The sequence below is a fragment of the Dama dama genome, chromosome 4 (genome assembly GCF_033118175.1).
Source record: "Dama dama isolate Ldn47 chromosome 4, ASM3311817v1, whole genome shotgun sequence".
NCBI lineage: Eukaryota > Metazoa > Chordata > Mammalia > Artiodactyla > Cervidae > Dama > Dama dama.
Window position 1 is genome coordinate 69,702,361 of NC_083684.1, and position 18,537 is coordinate 69,720,897.

The 18,537-nt window shown below is 59.9% G+C and overlaps 1 protein-coding gene across 2 annotated transcripts; it reads left to right on the forward strand.

The window, feature by feature from the left end:
* Positions 1–3,952: 3,952 nt before the first annotated feature.
* Positions 3,953–17,429, forward strand: TTYH1 (tweety family member 1). Of its 2 annotated transcripts, XM_061137036.1 has the most exons (14): positions 3,953–4,078; positions 6,919–7,097; positions 8,975–9,086; positions 9,890–10,110; positions 11,917–12,012; positions 13,225–13,297; positions 14,055–14,130; positions 14,578–14,633; positions 14,769–14,861; positions 15,190–15,282; positions 16,465–16,607; positions 16,733–16,778; positions 16,900–16,980; positions 17,088–17,429. In XM_061137036.1, the coding sequence occupies exons 1-13, from the start codon at positions 3,953–3,955 to the stop codon at positions 16,936–16,938; spliced, it is 1,353 nt and encodes a 450-aa protein (XP_060993019.1). In that variant the 3' UTR covers positions 16,939–16,980; positions 17,088–17,429. The 2 variants fall into 2 exon arrangements, with proteins under 2 accessions (XP_060993019.1, XP_060993025.1); XM_061137042.1 differs by lacking the exon at positions 16,733–16,778.
* Positions 17,430–18,537: the final 1,108 nt, after the last annotated feature.

Below are 18,537 nucleotides of genomic sequence, written 5' to 3' on the forward strand. Positions count from 1 at the left end.
TTTCATACTGTTCCTTTTAGAAGGATGTCATCGTGCTGAACCCACACTTAAGGAGTAGGGAGTTGTGCCCCACCCTTGAGGGTAGAGTATCCACATCAGTTATCTAGAATTCTTCTGCACGCAGAATTTGCTCCTTCTCTCTCATCTATATCTTACTTTATTCGATCAATTATTTATATCATTCTGGAATCACAGCCATTTATTTCTTATTTGGGTTATGATCCAATACTACTTTATTGTGTTGCTCTAATTACAGCCCTGGGCTTCTCAGGTGGCGCGCATTAAAGAATACACTTGCCAATGCAGGAGATATGGGTTCACTCCCTGGGTTGGGGAGATCCCCTGGAGGAAGGCATGGCAACCCACTGCAGTATTCTGGCCTGGAGAATCCTGTGGGCAGAGGAGCCTGGTGGGCTAAAATACATGGGGTCGCAAAGAGTCAAACAGGACTGAGCAACTATGCATAATTATGGCCTTGCCCTTTTCTTTTTGCAACATTTTATTAAGAAAAGTTTCAAATAGGCAAAAAAGTTGAAAGAATGTTACAGTGGGAAAAAAAACCCCACAAATAATCTAATTATAAAATGAGCAAAGGACCTGAACAGACAAGTTTCCAAAGAACCCTATACAGTATTATATATCAATAATATCTCAATAAAGATGAAACATTAAAGAATGTTAAACTGAATAGATAGATACCCACGACCTAGATGCTACCATGAGTATTTTGCTTTATTACCTGTCTATCCCCCTGTCAATCCACCTTATTTATTTTTTTATCCATTTCTGATCCATTTCAGGCTTCCCTGGTGGCTCAGAGGGTAAAGAATCTGCCTGCAATGCAGGAGACCTGGGTTCGATCCCTGGATCGGGAAGATCCTCTGAAGAAGGAAATGGAAACCCACTCCAGTATTCTTGCCTGGAGAATCCCACAGACAGAGGAGCCTGGCAGCCATGGAGTCGCAGAGAGTCAGACACGACTGAGTGACTAACATGCACACTGATCCATTTCAAAGGAAACTGTAGACACCTCTAAACTTGCCCCCATACTGAAGCGTGCGTATCATTAAATGGTTCTTTTTTTTTTCCCGTTGGGGTAAAATTTGCAGTGAAATGCAAAATTTGCCCAAATCTCAAGTGCATTGCAAAAGAGAAGCAACCCTTGTGCAACTCAAAACCTTACCAAGGTATGGAGCGATGGCGTCATCCTCAGAACCCATCCGCCCTCCCACCAGGCAGCCCTGTCCCCGCTGTTCTGATGGCTGTTACCCCCAAAGGCTAAGTCTGCCTGTTCTTGAGCATCATCTAAATGGACTCGTAACCATATGTACTCACAATCAGTCCATGAAACAGAAGGTTCTCCCAGAGTGTAAGTCACAGGGAGCACAGGCTACACTCTTTAGCCAGGACCTGCCCTTGTCTTTCATCAAGAGAGACTGATCAGGAGGCCTTCCTGGAGGAGGTGGCGGTGTTGCCTCCCCAGGCTTCCTGCCTGCCTCTTGGGACTGCTCCTTCTCAGCCTCTTTGCAGGCCCATTTCCCTCTGCTTGCCCCTTCCACAGCGATGCTGCTCAGTGTCTGGCTAGACCAGAGCTTACAAAAACCAGCCAGCTCCAACCCACGGACAGGTTTTATTTGGCCCACACAGTATTTTTTTGTATTTGAATTAGCTTTAACATTTAAAAGCTGAGGGATTTTGCTTTTAAAAATATCCGCATTTCTGTAGTCTCTTGAAAATTTGGAACATCTGGCGATGCGGTGTCCCGCTCCCCGCACGGCAAGAATTGGCTGGGACAAAGTAGCAATGACCTATGCTCTGAGCCCTCCCCCCATGGCGGGGGTGGGGGGCAGTCCTCATGCACCCAAGCCCTGAATTAGACGCCTATAGAGTCTGAGATTGTACTGGGATGCTTTTTCAGCCTAGGAATGCTCGGGGACCACCCTGGAATAACCATAGTCTTCTGCAGGAGAAGCAGACCTGGAGAGCAATGGCAGAAGGTCAAGGAGAACAAGTCTCTATCAGAGGGCATCTCAGATTGCCCATTCATCAACATGATCACCATCCTCACCTTCATCACCATCACCTTCATCCTCACCTTCATCATCATCACCACCTTCACCATCACCATCTTCACCATCACCACCTTCACCATCACCTTCACCATCACCTTCACCATCACCATCTTCACCATCACCACCTTCACCATCACCTTCACCATCACCACCTTCACCATCACCATCTTCATCATCACCACCTTCACCATCACCTTCACCATCACCTTCACCACCTTCACCATCACCTTCACCATCACCATCTTCACCATCACCACCTTCACAATCACCTTCACCATCACCTTCACCATCACCATCTTCATCATCACCATCTTCACCATCACTACCTTCATCATTATCCTCACCATCACCTTCATCCTCAGCTTCATCATCACCACCTTCACCATCATCACCACCTTCACCATCATCACCACCTTCACCATCACCACCTTCATCCTCACCCTCACCATCATCAGCAGTCACTATTATTACCATCCTCCTCACCCTCACCATCCTCATTGCAGCATCACCATGGGCAGCCCCATAATTATCACCATTGTCATTACCATCCTGACCCCCCCAACCACCACCATCACCACCACCGTTATCTTCCTCCCTGGTCATGAGATGGATAACTGCCCCCCCCCCCAGGCCTTTCTCACCAATCTGAAGCAAAATATTGGGGCCATATGGGTGGAGCACCACCTCCCCTTTCTCCAACCCCCCCACCCCAGCCCATCCCATCTCCCCACTTCAAGAGAGACCGTGTATGGGGACCCAGGTAGCAAAACCTAGCTAGCCCAGCTAAGGTCTGGGGGAACCCCTAGGACAGTTTCCTGGGAACTTAACTTCAGCAGTGACTGGCTGGGTGGTGGTGTTGAGGTGGTCGGGTCATCTCTGCTTCCGCCTGTATCAGTGTGACATCGGTGGTTTCCTGTTAAGACTCAGCAGACATAGTGGCTGGAAAAATACTCCATAAACTGTAAAATGAATGACAAAGGGCAGGGCGATCCTCACACACATGGAAGTAATGGTTAATCAGTTTAGAGAGGTTCTTTAACACATGGGAGGCATCCTTATAAAGATGGGAGGGGTCCCCAAATGGGTGAGCAGGGTTGTTGTTTGAGTGGGAAGAATCCTTCTACACTTACACAGACATGTGGGTGCACATGCCAGACCCCTAGCTCCAGAGTGGTCTGTACACAGTCACGTGGGTGCGCACTCCGGAGGGGTCTGTACACAGTCACGTGGGTGCGCACTCTGGAGTGGTCTGTACACAGACCTGTCGGTTCGCACTCTGGAGTGGTCTGTACACATAGGGAGGTTTGTGTAGAGAAGCTGTGCCCTTATACAGACTTGAGTGGGAGAAGGCTTTTAACCCAAATGGGTTGCAGGTGAGAATACGCTCATAGCAGTGAGGAATTTTACTGATGCAATTGACCATTCTTGGTAACTGATTTGTAAAATGCTGTGCAAATACTGGCGACCCAGATCCGAGGGTTCTTCCTGAAGATAAAGGGATCGTGGAGCTGTAGGGTGATACGACAGTACGCGCGGCCCTCTGCTGGATGTCGCTTTTCAGCCCAGCCCTGCTGGGCGCCTCCGGGAGCGAAGCGGTGCCGGAGCGCGGGCCGCAGGTGGCGGTGGCCCCCCGAGGCGGGGGGCGCGGGGAGCCGGGCTCGCGCTGCCGCAGTGCGCCCCGCGGCCGCCAGGGGCAGCACCGGCCCCGCCCGGCCGCGCCGCCCCCCTCCTCCCCCAATCTCCGCCCCCCACCCCCTCCCTCCCCCCGCGCGCTCCCCCGAGCCCGGAGCCCCGGCAGACCCCGCTCAGCCCGCGCCCCGCTCCGCAGCCCAGGCGCCCGCAGCCCCGGCGTCGGCCCCGCGGAGCCTTCCCCGGGGGCCATGGGGGCGCCCCCGGGCTACCGACCCTCGGCTTGGGTCCATTTGCTCCATCAGCTGCCCCGCGCCGACTTCCAGCTCCGGCCGGTGCCCAGCGCCTTCGCGCCCCAAGAACGAGAATACCAGCAGGTGGGAGCGGTCAGGGGGTCTGTGGGAGGGGGGTCGCCAGAGCTTCTGGGTCCCGCGGGAGAAGGGGCTGGGGGCCGATTCCTGTGTTCTCTGGGGGTGGGGGCCGGGCCCGGACTTTGGGACCCGAGGGAGCAGGAGGGTGGTTACCCGTAGCTGGAGGTTCCCCTGGGATGAGCGCAGGGAGCCAGACCCCTAGCTCCTTAAATAAGGTGGGGGCTGGGGCCTGGGCCCCAGGGTCCCAGAGGAGGGAGGGGACAGGGGACCGTGGATTCCCGGGTCTCAGAGAGGATGCCTGGGAAGGTCGTCATCAGAGGGGTAGGTCCACCGCGTCCTAAAGGATGACCCTTCCCTCCTGGGATCGGGGCAGTCCAGTTAAACACGTCCCAGTTCAGGCGGGACCCAGGAGACAGGCGCTGGCATGGTGGAGGGGAAGAGGCTGGGGGTTGCCGCGCTTCTGGGACCGAATCGAAACCTGAAATGGGGCTGGGGGTGTGAGGGGTCTTAGGGCCAGAGCTGGGAAAATCACTTGGAGATTCTGGGAGAGGAGACCTCCAGCCAGTCCCGGGACGGGAGGGGCGGGCTGGGGACGAGGTTCGGTTTGGGGTCTGGAGGGAGACAGAAACGCGGCCAGAGGGTGGGGCCGGGTGGGAGCCTTCAGGAAACCGGGGTGCCTGGGGAAGGGGGCCCAGCCTGGGTCACGCTCCACTCGGAGCGAAAGAACGGGGTCCCCTGACCCAGTTTAATTCAAGTCCTTGACTTTGAGATTAATGAGCAAGGCTTGGCTGAGCTGGGGGCGGGGCGGGGGTGGGGAGGATGGTGGAGCCTCGGGGTGGGTCCCGGGCTCTGCCTGTGAGGTCTGGACCTCTCCGATCCGTCCTGGGAAGCTCCCGGGACAGGGGGCTGGGGCTTGGCCGGCTTCGGAGGAGGGGGGTCCCAGGAAAGCAGAGCGGGGATGAGTGCTGTGTTCTGAGCTATTTGGGTCATGGCTGGACTGAGCCGGCCGTAAGCAGCTCCTCCCCGCCCGCTCCCCGCCACCCTCTCCCCCCAACGCGGCGACCGCCAGCCCCGCGCCCACGGCCTCCTGCTTGCCCAGCCCGGCCCACGGACACCTGCTCACGGCCAAGCAGACCTTCCCGCGCCGGTGCCCACTCGGCCACCGCCAGAAGCACTCGGGGAAACCCACTGCGCCCCGTTGTCGACAGCACTGGAACCCGCGGGCAGGAGGGGACATCGCCCCCTAGGGAGAGCACCCTGAGGAGACAGCCGGGAAGATAATCAGGGGCTGGGCGCCACTGTGCTGGGGGCACACACTCACACCCAGCCAGACACGCATTCGCACACATGCATGCACACAGACATACACACTCACATATGCACACATATACACCCATATACAGGCCTCCCAGGTGGCGCTAGTGGTAAAGAACCCGCCTGCAATGCAGGAGACATAAGAGACCTGGGCTCGGTCCCTGGGTCGGGAAGACCCCCTGGAGGAGGGCACAGCAACCCACTCCAGTATTCCTGCCTGGAGAACCCCAGGGACAGAGGAGCCTGGCGGGCTACAGTCCCTGGGGTCACAGAGAGCGGGACACGACTGAGCGACTTAGCAAGCCAGCAAGCACACCCATAAACAGATAGATATTCTTGCAACACTCACCCATGCACACACATGTACCACTCACGTATGCACACATTCACACACTCGTGTGTTCACACAGACACACTGATGCCTGCATTCACATACTACCTCTCTCTCACATACACACACCCCATCACCACCAGAGACTACTCACAGATTCAAGGAATTGTGCTCAGAACCGCACAAGTGCACACAGATCACCCCCTCACGCCTGCAGACGCAGGCGCTCCCATAAAAACACACATGCACACTCACCGACATGCCCAGAACGCACACCCCAGCATGAGGACAAGGCAGAGCCAGGACTCAGCGCTCGAGAGTCCAGAAGTCTGAGCGTGCTGCCGCTCTTGTCCCCGCGTGCTGTGTGGCTGAAGGGAAAGCGCGGCCCCTCTCTGGGCTTCTGGGCAGAGCCCAGAACTGCGGTGGAAAAGCCTGCCTCCGACAGGAGAGACCCGTCTGTGCAAGGCTCCTCTCCCCACCCCTGTCCTCCCGCCTTTGGATCTGTCTCCGTCTCCATCTCTCTCATTCCCTGAGTCTCTCCTTCCCGCCCCCCGCACTCCGTGTGAGTCTCCCCCATCCTGTCTTTCTCTCCCCTCCCCCTGCTGGCCCTCACCCTCAGCCTCCCTTCCCCATCTCTGAGGCATGTGCACACGCACACTGTCAGGGAGGCTGTCATGCCCTCCCCCTGAGGCCCTGGGTGACAGACTCACTGCGGTGGGTGTGCAGAGCTCAGCCTCGGGGGAGAGTGGGGAGAACCAGCGGGAGGAGGGAGGAGGAAGCCTGCCACCCCCAGCCTCAGACACACCACCGGGAGTCCGCAGCGCCCCCACCAGCCCCCTGAGCCACCACGGTTCCGGGGTCCAGGTCTCTCCATGTCCTCACATGGAGCTTCGTTCCAACTACCTGATTTGGCTGGGGAGGAAACCGAGGCTCAGAGAGGGGACGGGCCCTCTGAAGGTCACACAGCCTTTGGAGGGCAGAGCAGAACTGGAACCCAAGACCTGGGTCTTCCAGCTGGAAGCTCCCTCCAACCCTAGGTTGCACAGCCCCAGCACAGACCTGAAAACCACGGGGTGGGCTTGCCCCTCATCTCACCAGGATGCCCGCCACCTGCACTGAGGTCTCAGACCCAGCATGTCCGGCCACTCGGGGAGGGCGCACAGAGCCCCTCTGACGCCCTGTCACCCACCTCCTTCCCCAGGCCCTGCTGCTGGTGGCGGCCTTGGCAGGCCTGGGCTTGGGCCTGAGCCTCATCTTTATCGCTGTCTACCTCATCCGCTTCTGTTGCTGCCGGCCTCCCGAGCCCCCCGGGGCCAAGAGCCCCCCGCCGGGGGGAGGGTGCGTCACCTGGAACTGCATCGCTGCCCTTCTCGTCGGCTGGTAATGGGGCCCCAGGGTGGGCGGGCAGGGGGACAGGGCCCCCCAAGCTCTCTATCGTCAGACTGCCTGGTGGTGTCCCAGCAGGGACACTTGCTCTCCCATTTGATGGATGGAGAAACTGAGGCCAGGAGAGGAGATGTGACTTCCCTGGCAGGATGGGGTAGGGGCTGAAGGCTGGGCAGTGAGACCGCTGGGGTTGATGTCTCTGAGTGGACTAGCTGTGTGACCTGCGGGAGTGATGTAACTCCTCCAGGCCTCAGTTTCCACATCTCTAGAATGGGCACTATTGTCATACCCACCTCCCAGTTGTGGTGAGGGTGAGTGACATGTCTGGTGCCTGGTCCCCAGCTGGGCTCTGGAAATGTGAACTAGTGATGTCATTTGTTAACTCATTGACCCTCATTCAGCAGTTATTTCCTGAGTATCTACAACAGTCCCAGGGGAGCCTGACCAAGCCAGACAAGGGCCCTGCCCTCATGGAGCCAGTGATGGCCCCGTCAGGGACGGTAGGGGATGCCTGTGACCCCAGAGCAGACCCGAGCTGGCCTGACTCCTCCCCACGGTGACCTGGCTGGACTCAGAGTTGTCATGACCGATTCTGAAGAGGGAGGCTCAGAGAGAAGCAACTTTTCAAGGTCGCCTGGGCCAGGTGGCAGACTGAAGTTTCAGACCCAAAAGCTCCTAGGAGCCCAGGGCCGCCTCCTGGGGTACCACCAGAGCGGAGAGGGACAGGGCACCTGAGGACACACTGGGTACCCAGGGCTAGCCTTGAGGGCGGCCGCCTCCCAGCAGGGCACCCCCCACCACTCAGGACAGACCAGGGCGCTCAAGACCTGACCCTCGAGTGGGGGCTGGGGGTCAGCAGGGCGGACAGTGGCAGAGAGCTGGCACCCACTTCTCCCCGCAACAAGCTGGGTTCTGCCACCCTGCAGGGAGCCCCCGTGTGGGGCTTTAGGGGTGCGGGCGGGGGCGAGGGCTTCTCCTTGGGATCTCTCGAGTCGGGGTGGACTGGGGAGGCGGACAAAGGCCCTGCGGGGGAGCGGCACAGCCAGCCCCGCAGCCTGGGAACAAGAGCAGCTTTGTGGGACCGTGGACAATGGGTAGCGGCCGGTGTCCGATCCCAGGGCTGGGGGCGGGGCGGCGGGGCCCGCGCTGGGAGCCGTGAGGGCGTGCGTCCGGGCCTCCTCCACCCCAGCGCGGCCCTGGCTCCCCTCCGCAGAGGGACACAGCACGTTGGGGGTGAGGGGAGATTGGAGACCGTATTCATGCCCCACAATGGAGCTCTGTCTGCTGGCAACTGAGGTGGGGGGGGAGCGCCCGGCTTCTGGCCCATCGGCCCACATTCCCTTGCTTCCCTCCCAGCTGTCCAGACACTTGGGTCCCCAGGGGAGGGGGAAGGCTGGGAGCTCCAGGCTCCGGGACCCCCAGGAGGTGGTGGCCCCGTGGAACCCCCAGGAGGCGGGGCAGAGGATGGCTGGAGCCTGAAGGGACAGGTGCTGAGGGCCCTGGATGTTTGGGTGAAAGAAGAGAGGGGCTGTGTGTGGGGCTGGCAGACCCCAGAGCTGAGAACTTCCCACTCTGGGGCTGGGCACGACAGGGGTTCACTCCGGGGAGGTGCGAGTTAAATCTGGGGGGCCCCCCTCCCCGCCACCTCTCCACCCACCATTAGCATCACAATGACGTCCCTGGGCTGGGGGAGTGAGACCTTCTCGGTTACCTTGGCAACCAGTGGGGGCCAGGCTGGAGACGTTCCTTTCCCACGAAGGGCTGGACCAATGGGATGGGGTGGGAGGCGTGATTGGGTGTGTGAGGAGGTTGGGGGGGCGGCCCCCAGGGTCCCAGGACCGGTTGTGATTTCCCTTCCCTCCTCCTCTTAGCGCTGGCATTGGCATCGGTTTCTATGGCAACAGTGAGACCAGCGATGGGGTGTCCCAGCTCAGCTCTGCACTACTGCATGCCAACCACACGCTCACCGCCATTGACCACCTGGTGAGGAGACCAGGCACGGGCCAGACCCCAGACCCACACCCAGACTGCTTCCCCACACCTGGCCAAAGGAACCCCCACCCCGCCCCCCAGGAGACAGGATCTGAACTCAGAGCTGAGATCCCAGGTTCAGAATGTCAGGTTCCAACATGCAGATCTCAGACTGTCCACCCAACCCCCCAACCCTGACAGCCAGTCAGGACTCCACGCATGGCACCCTCAGAACCTCAGCCCAGATCTGGGACTAGAGACTTAAACCCAGGCCCCCAGCCCCATTGCATCCAGCCCTGGACTTCAATTCAGACCTTTCAGAGACCAAACACCAAGACCCTGCCCTCAGGGCAGATCCAGGGCCAGAGACCTGGCCCCTGGCCAAGTGCGAGGCGGGAGACCTGAACGCTGAGACCCAGGACTCAGCCAGGAAGCCTCGCTCTGACCCCCACGATTCCAGATGCCAGGCCGAGACCCAGCCCAACCTCAGACGTTAGACTTCATGTCCAGTTGCAGCCCTGGGCCGCGGAACCCAGACTTGCGGCCCCAGCCTCAGTCCTAGGATGCCAGGCTTCATCTCAGCCCTGGGGCTCACCCGCTCACCTCTCCAACTCCTGGAAGAAGCCACAGAAGCGCACGTGCCAGGCAGGGTCCCCTCCTTCGCTTCCTGCATCCTCAGATGCCCTAGTGCCCAATCCCAGGGAGCCGGCCTGGCTCACTCCTGCTTCACCCCCACCACCCTGGCCCTGCCCTCCTGCCCAGAGGACACCCTCCCCTGACTCCAGATGCCCCCCTCCTTCTGTCCCTGCGCCCAGGTGCTGGAGATGGTGGAGAGGCTGGATGAGGCTGTGAGGACTGAGCTGACCACGCTGGAGGAGGTGCTGACTCAGCGCATGGAGCTGGTGGCTGCCGCCCGGGGCGCCCGGCGGCAGGCGGAAACCGTGGCCCAGCAGCTCCAGGGGCTGGCCTTCTGGCGGGGGGTGCCCCTGAGCCCCCTGCAGGTGGCCGAGGATGTGTCCTTTGTAGAGGAATACAGGTGGGTGGGCTCTCTTCCTGTCCTGGGTGGAAAAATTAGGTAGGAGATGAGAACAGGAAGGTCTGGGGACAGAGACTGGCAGTTTTTGGATTGGGGGGTGGGGGACGGGGACCGGTCATTCCAGGAAGGCCACAAGGAGAAGGTAACATTTGAAGGAAGGGAGGGAACGAGTTATTTGGACATCAGACAGTCACCCATCCCAGTGGCCAACACGGCGGAGTCCTCGTCGCTTCGTCCGCTAGGAATGATTTCTTTTGTTCATCCAACACCTGGGGCCCCGACCAGACTTAGGGGCAGAGAGACAGGGAAGACTTTTGACCTGGATTCTGTGCTCCAGAGGGGGAGGCATACTTGGGTTGAAGCAGCCCATAGTGCGGACGCCCACGATGGGCATCAGACAGGCCTGTGTCCCAGTGAGTTCAAGTTCTGGGTTATGACCAAGTCCAGAGGCCACAGCTCCATTTCAGGGAGGCTGGGTGTAGGAGTGTAGGCTTTGCCAGGGTGAGCCAGACCCACCATCTACAAGAAATAGCTGCTGGATATACCCAAGAATCAACCTGCAATGCCGGAGACGCAGGGGATGTGGGTTGGATCCCTGCATGGGGAAGATTTCCTGGAGGAGGGCATGGCAACCCTCTCCAGTGTTCTTGCGTGGAGAATCTCTTGAAGCCTGGGGGACTACAGTCCACTGGGTCGCAAAGAGTCTTACATGACTGAGCAACTACGCATGCGTGCACGCGTAGTCATGCATGCATGTGAGACTGTCCGGCACTCCGGAGTCCTTCAGGGGGTATGGCTGGTTCTCCCAGAGAGAAAATTTTGCTGGAGTTCACGGAGGGTTAGGACAGAAGTGCCGCCTGCCCCTTACAGAAACCAGAGTGAGGCTGGAGCACGTTAAGTGGCAATGTAAGGAACCTGGCGGTCAGCTGGAGCCACTGGGCCCAGCTTCCCCCTCCTGGAGACAGCCTGACCCTCCCACGGTCCGGGGAAGGAGCACAGTCAGTCCCCACGGGGGTCTGAGCAGAGGCTGCCATGGAGAAGGTGGGGGCTCCCTTGCTACCCTGCCCACGTGGGGACCGCTGAGAATGCTGCTATTTATTGAGCGTCTCCCATGGGCCAGCACTGTGCTGTAGGCTCACCGGCTTTGTCCTCTGCAGTCAGCGTGTCGATCATTAACTAATACTGAATTCTTCAGTACCCTGATTCGCGTTCAAGCCAATGTTTAGGCGCGCCCACGTGCTCGGCATGCTCCTCGGTGCTTTCTGGGTTCTCGGCCTTACGACAGCCTTAGGAAGTAGGCGCTGCTCTTCTCCCCAAGAGCTACCGGTGGGGAAACCGAGGTACAGAAGTCGCAGGCAGGCAGGAAGCAGAGGGGTGGCGTTGCGGCCCAGCCCACCGGCCTGCAGACACCAAGCCCTTGGGTTGTGCCCTGGGATGCTGGATGCAGGCCTGGGAACAAGTCCCGCTAAGACTCTCCAGCCTGGGGTGAAGGGGCTGGGGCTCCGAGAGGCCAAATCATGGGTGCCAGTCATGGGGCTGTGCGTGGCTTCGTGTGGGTGCGGTTACAATGATCTGCCTCAGGCCCTGTGCTCTAAATGGCGATAGTGACCGGCCCCCCGTGCACCCGTTTCACAGATGAGCTTGGCTGAGGCCTGGAGACTGGGCATCAGGGAGATCACAGAGATCCAGGCAGACGTGGGCCATCGTGAGGGTGCTGTCACCTTCTGCGTGTCCCAGTCCAGGAGCCTGGACGCCCGAAAGGCTGGGTTGACTGCTTCTGCCTCCCCCCTGTCGCCCCCTCCCCAGGTGGCTTGCCTACGTCCTCCTGCTGCTCCTGGAGCTACTGGTCTGTCTCTTCACCCTCCTGGGCCTGGCGAGGCAGAGCAAGTGGCTGGTGATCGTGTAAGTCCAGGTGGCCTTCCTGGCGGTGGCGCACGTCACAGGGCGAGATCCCACGGCACTCTTGTGAGAGGGGCCGCCGTCTTTCCGAGGCTCACGCTGGTTTCATTCCCTTGTCCCACAAACCTCCAGAGAGTTCCTGGGTGGGCAGGCATGTAGGGGCCCAGAGTGGCCCAGGAGGGGCTGGGGCAGCAGACTGTCCTTGTCACAGGGAGTGCACCAAAGTCCCAGAAAAGCAATAATAGTAATAATGCTTCTGCTGAGGACGGGGGTGATCACTGCCCCCTTTGGTTGCCATGAGAACACTGTGACCCAAGGTGCTGTCAGAGGTCTGTCTGGCAGGCAGATGAGGGCCGCGAGGCAGAAGCCTGTCTCGTGGTGCATGGAATTAAGGACCACACTCTTACTGAAATGTTCGTTCTGTATGCCTGATGCTCTTCTGGAACCCTCGCGTTGACCTTACAAAGAGGTCCTTCCCATTTCCCCATTTAACAGAAAGGTAGACTGGTGATCAGAGAGGTTAGGTAACTTGCCCAGGATTGCACAGCCAGAAAGTGCTGGAGCTGAGATTCCACCCAGGCCAGCCTATCCCACTCAGAGGAGCCCTTGTATCCTCTCTGGCCCTGAGGGGGCCCACACTGGTGCCCACCACCACCCCCACGCTCCCCCCTGGGGTGAGCGGGCCTGCTATCCCATCCAGGCCCTCCTCTGAAGCTTGGGGATGGTAAGCATGGCGGGTGGTCTGGGACTTGGGGCTGGGCCTTCAGTGTGACCCCCTACAGGCTCCCTTCTCGCTCACGGACCACCTTCCAATGCTGATCCATTCCCCTACAAAGAGAAAAACCAGGAGGTGTTTTCAGCCCTGAGCTGAGTCCACTCCTGGGCTGAGCTGGAGTCTGATCAATGGGTGAAGCTGGGAGCGAGCTCCTGCGGAATTCAGAGCTGGGCACCGGGGCCCAGGGCCAGGAAGTCGCCCTCCCATGGTCCCACAGTCCGGAGCAACCCCCACCTCCCAGAAGGGCCAGATGTTCAGTTTGACGTCAACACCTACAGGCCCACCCTCCCCCTGCCCACTGCTCTGCCCCTAACTGTTATCCCCTTGGCTCCAGAGATTGGTGGGGAGGGGTGGGGCTGTGATGTGATCTGGGGTGGGAAGTGGTGAGGTGGGAGATTAGGAACCCCAGAACTCCAATCCCACCCCTCCTCCCCCACTAGGATGACGGTGATGAGTCTCCTGGTTCTGGTCCTGAGCTGGGGCTCCATGGGCCTGGAGGCAGCCACAGCCGTGGTGAGCACCAGGGGGTGGGGGTGGGGGTGGGGTGGGGACAGGCCCCTGGGCTCCAAGACTCCAGGGGCTGAAGGCCCGTGACTCCCAGACCTGGGGAGGAGGGGGACAGAGGCCTCAGACCCTGAGAGACAAGACTTGGGAGACAGGCTCACAGGTTCTGCGGTTTGAAGCCAGTGTTCTAGGTGCTGAGGGGCTGGAGTCCTGGACCCCCAGGTCTGAGGGAGGAGGGGCTGGGGGCCTGGATCCTGGGTCTGAGGGAGGAGGGGCTGGGGGGTCTGGACCCCCGGGTCTGAGGGAGGAGGGGATGGGGTCTGAGGGAGGAGGGGATGGGGTCTGGACCCCCGGGTCTGAGGGAGGAGGGGCTGGGGTCTGGACCCCCGGGTCTGAGGGAGGAGGGGCAGGGGTCTGGACCCCCGGGTCTGAGGGAGGAGGGGATGGGGTCTGGACCCCCGGGTCTGAGGGAGGAGGGGCTGGGGTCTGGACCCCCGGGTCTGAGGGAGGAGGGGCTGGGGGCCTGGATCCTGGGTCTGAGGGAGGAGGGGCTGGGGGGTCTGGACCCCCGGGTCAGAGGAGGAGGGGCTGGGGACCTGGATCCTGGGTCTGAGGGAGGAGGGGCGGGGGGGGTCTGGACCCCCGTGTCTGAGGGAGGAGGGGCCGGGGTCTGGACCCCTGGGTCTGAGGAGGGACTGGGGGCCTGGACCCGGTGGCGTGTGGGGCGGGGGCGTGTCTGTCCGAGCCCCTTCTGTGCCGCTCTCAGGGCCTCAGTGACTTCTGCTCCAGTCCAGACAGCTACATCCTGAACCTGACCCAGGAGGAGACCGGCCTTGGCTCAGGTGATCACACCTCCGGGGGCGCGCCCTGCATCCTCAGGCCTCTACGCCTGGGGTGGGGTGGGGGTGCCAGCCCTGCCCAGTTCTGCCCAGCAGAAGCTCTCAGCACATGCCCTGGCGGGCTGGAAACGAGGGAAGGGATAAAGACGCTGAGAAAAAGGGTCAGGGAGAGGGGCGGGCTGGGCCACTTGAAGAAAGTGGGGGAGCACAGTTGGGTCAGGGCAGGTGCAGAAGCAGCACTGTGGGGTGTTCAGATCAGCGCATTCGGGCTGTGGCTGCAGCAGAAGGGAGTCCGCTGGAGCAGAGTGGGGGCGCGGAGGGCGAGGCCAGCGGGACCACAGGAGGGCCCTCCCTGAGCGGGGAGGGTGGAAAGTGTGGCCCCGCCCCGCCGCCTGTCCGCGGGGTGGATCCCGGGGCTCACGGCCTCCCTTCTCGTCCTTCCCGCTTCAGACATCCTGAACTACTATTTCCTCTGCAACCAGGCCGTCTCCAACCCCTTTCAACAGGTTAGGGCTGCGGGCGAGGCAGCCGGGGGAGGAGGGCGCGGCTGAGGCCTGGATTTAGGGGCCCGGGTGTGGGAGGAGAGGGGACGGGGGAGGGTCAACCGCTGGGCCTTCCTCCCTCCCTCCGTCTTCTCGCAGAGGCTGACTCTGTCCCAGCGAGCTCTGGCCAACATCCACTCCCAGCTGCAGGGCCTGGAGCGGGAAGCTGTGCCCCAGTTCCCTTCTGCGCAGGTCGGCGGGCCGGGTGCTACCCCTGCACCCCGACTCCCAGGCGGAGGAGGGGGCGGGGCCTGGAGCGGTGGGCGGAGTCTTAGGAAGGGGCGGGTCAGCGATCGTGGGCGGGGCCCACGAAGGGGCAGGCCGAGGCTGTGGGTGGGGCCCCGGGGCGTGGGGCGGGCGGAGAGGGCGGGGCCTAGATGTATGGGCGGAGTCTTAGGAAGGGGCGGGCCGGCGTCTGTGGGCGGGGCCCAGGGCGTGGGGCGGGTATAAGGGGCGGGACCTGGCGCGGTGGGCGGAGCCCGGGGAGTTCCTGGTATAACCACCCCCCTTCCCTCCGCAGAAGCCTGTGCTGTCCTTGGAGGAGACGCTGAATGTGACAGAAGGAAGCTTCCACCAGTTGGTGGCACTGCTACATTGTCGTGGCCTGCACAAGGTGACCCCTGTCCCCCTCCCCAAGTTATGCTGCCAGGGGAGCCTCTGCCTGGACCCGGAAACCTAGGCCTCTTCTTGTGGCTTCCTGCCCCTACCCTCCACAACCCTTCCTCCAGCAAGTCCTTCTGGACTCCAAGCACAGCCCACGCCGGCACCTCTGCTCCTGACGGCCGCAGAGCCTCTTCCCTCTCCCCATAGCAGCCGGGAGCTCAGCGAGTCTTTTAAACGCAATCTGGTCTTCTTCCTCCGCTTAGAAGCCTCCAGCAGTTCCCCCAGCCTGCAGATTAAAGTCCTGGTTTCTCGCCTGACCTCCGGGGGCCCGTGTGGTTAGCCCTGGCTGGTTTCCGGCCTCAGCCCTTTGCACCCCCATCCTCCCGGCCCCCTCCCCCTCGGGGAGCGGTCAGGGACATCCCACCGCAGGGTTCCTTCCTGCCTGTACCATCTCTGCTTTAGCGGGGAGGGGAGGGGCGCCCAGTACTACTCTCCAAACCGCCGCTCTCATCAGCTCCTCGTGGTCTGAAGTGACCTTCTGGGGCTTGGTTACCGAAGTCACCCCGGCGCTTGGAGCAGCGCCTGGCTCCGAGCAGGCCGTCTGTCATTCAGGCCAGTTCCTGCTGAATGACTGAGAGCCTGGCATTCAGGAATCGCTGGTTTCTAGAGATGACGGCCGTATCAGCCAGTGTTTACTGAGCAGGCATTACCGTGCAGGGGGGCAGGTCTACGCCAGTTGTTTTGCTAAAGCCTTCTTCTCAGTGTTGTTCTAAACCAGGGATTTTTGCCCTGGGGGACAGTTGGCAGTGTGTGGAGACATCCTTGGGGGTCTCAGCCCCGAGAGAGGGTGCTGTGGGCGGAGGCCAGGGATGCATCCCGCCCCCCCAAAAAAAAACACACAGTGTGGGAAGTGTCCGGGACGAGAAGCCCGGCACTCAATCAGGGCCAAGCTGCGGCGGCGGCTGGGCGTGGGATGGTGGGTTCTCAGTGATGGACGCATGACTGCGGTCATGCCTGCAGGTGTGATAAACGACAGTGACCACAGCACCTACCGTGCGCTGAGCGCTTCCCGTGACAGGAGAGAAAACTGTGGCAGAGAGAGGCTGAGGGGTTTTCTCAGTGAGGCACAGCTGGGTGGATGGCCTGGGCCGTGGGCACTGCCCGCTGACCCCTCCCATCTCTCCCGTCCCAGGACTATGGCGCAGCCCTGCGCGGCCTGTGTGAAGACACCCTGGAAGGACTGCTCTTTCTGCTGCTCTTCTCCCTCCTGTCTGCCGGGGCCCTGGCCACCGTCCTCTGCAGCCTGCCCCGCGCCTGGGCCCTCTTCCCGCCCAGGTCAGGGGGGAGGGGGCTGAGGTCCTGGGGGAGGGGATGGGGAGCACCATCGAGCCACTGCTGGGGACCACGCCCTCACGGGTCCCCCTTCCTGCTTCTCTGCTACTCCCCTTGTTGCACCCCAGTGACGACTACGAGGACACAGACGATGATGACCCTTTCAACCCTCAGGTACCGGACCCCCGGGGTCTGAGGGAGCAGGGGCTGGGGGCCTGAAGTCCTGGTCTGAGGGCCCACATCGCCAAGCCCAGTTCCCTAGTCATGCCCTCCCCTACCCACATCTCCCTGGCAGGAATCCAAGCGCTTCGTGCAGTGGCAGTCATCAATCTGAGCCCTTTCTCCAGTCCAGACTGGAGCCTGGTCTCCGTTTCTGGTGAGCGTCTAGGCTGACACCGGCCTCCAGCCCCTGACCGCACCTCCTTCGCTCATTCCTTCCCTCCCTCCCACCTGCATCTGGTCCGTTTTTGCCTCTCTCTGCAGTTCCTTCCCCGGCTGCCGGAGAAGACCCCACTAACCCAGCTCACTGCGCTCCCACCACTAACAATGCCCTGGCCACGGACACCTTAAACAGGACTGCCTCCCTGCCCTGCCCCTCTCCATGTACTTAGCCCTGGAAGTAAGCCCAGGGGGCAGGCCAGGGCCTGGAGGCTTGGTGGGGAGAGAGGAGAAAGCCAGCCCCATCACCCCTCATCCCTGAAGGGATGAGAGTGCCCTCCAGCCCCCCGCCACACCCCAGAGGACTTAGGGCCCCTGCTCTCCACTTGCAGCACCCAACTTGGGAATGGGCTGATTTGAAATAAAAGGGAAGACTTTATTTTACAAGCAGCTGGGTCCTTATTTCTCCCTGATCTGGCCTCACAGTTGGGGGTGGGGGTGGGCAGAGCCCACCACCTCTGCTTCCAGCTGGCTTCCTGGCCCCCAGGTGTTTCTGCTCCTGTCCCAATGCTGCACCACTTTCTTTACAAAAAATATCCCCCCTCCCCTGGCCCCCGATCTAAAGCAGCACACATGTCCTGACACAGGAAGAGACAAAGATCCCTGGAACAGAAGACAGTCTAGAAATAGATCTCAGAGTGTGTGTGTGTATGACAGAAGACAGATTTCAAGTCAGGGCAAAAATACTGGTTTCAAAGGAATGCTGATATGATTAGCTTTCCATCTGGAAGAAAACAGTCTGCATACAATATGGGCAAAAAAATCCAAATGCAGACGAGTAAGGGGCTTCCCTGGTGGCTCAGATGGTGAAGAATCCGCCTGCAGTGCGGGAGACCTGAGTTCCATCCTTGGATCTGGAAGATCCCCTGGAGGAGGGCATGGCAACCCACTCCAGTATTCTTGCCTGGAGAATCCCATGGACAGAGGAGCCTGGCGGGCTACAGTCCATGGGGTTGCAGAGTTAGGCACGACTGAGTGACTAAGCAGAGCACAGCACAAGGGGACAGAAGTATTTCAAGAAAAAGGAGGAGACTCTTGTATCTCTTGGTTGGAGGGGGAGGGCTTTCAGTGAGATATCCTGAAGACAGAAATGAAAAAGTAACTTATTTGACAAATTGTGGAATGAGAAAAACACCATAAAATCCAGGGGGAAAATTAAAACAGCAACAACAATGAAATAGATAATTTTTAATACATACATATAAGCTGCAAAGTTACATCCACAGATCAAGAAAAAGACCACCCAACATAAAAATAAGCAAAGGAGACCATTCAACGAAATGAAAATCCCAACACCAGGGGACAGACTAAAAGGCATTCAAACCCTGATGATTACGAAGTGCACTTTGAAACTGGGCGTCTCCGGTGGCTCAGTGGTAAAGAATCTGCCTGCAGTGCAGGAGACCTGGGTTTGATCCCTGTGTCAGGAAGATCCCCTGGAGAAGGGCATGGCTACCTGCTCCAGTATTCTTGCCTGGAGAATCCCATGGACAGA

What these genes read in the sequence shown, in the direction of transcription:
- TTYH1 (XM_061137042.1), top strand. Translation starts at nt 3,953, where the DNA reads ATGGGGGCGCCCCCGGGCTACCGACCCTCGGCTTGGGTCCATTTGCTC. An exon ending in TCACCGCCATTGACCACCTG is followed by an intron (nt 9,087 to 9,889) that starts GTGAGGAGACCA and finishes CCCTGCGCCCAG; the next exon opens with GTGCTGGAGATGGTGGAGAG. An exon ending in TCTCCAACCCCTTTCAACAG is followed by an intron (nt 14,634 to 14,768) that starts GTTAGGGCTGCG and finishes GTCTTCTCGCAG; the next exon opens with AGGCTGACTCTGTCCCAGCG.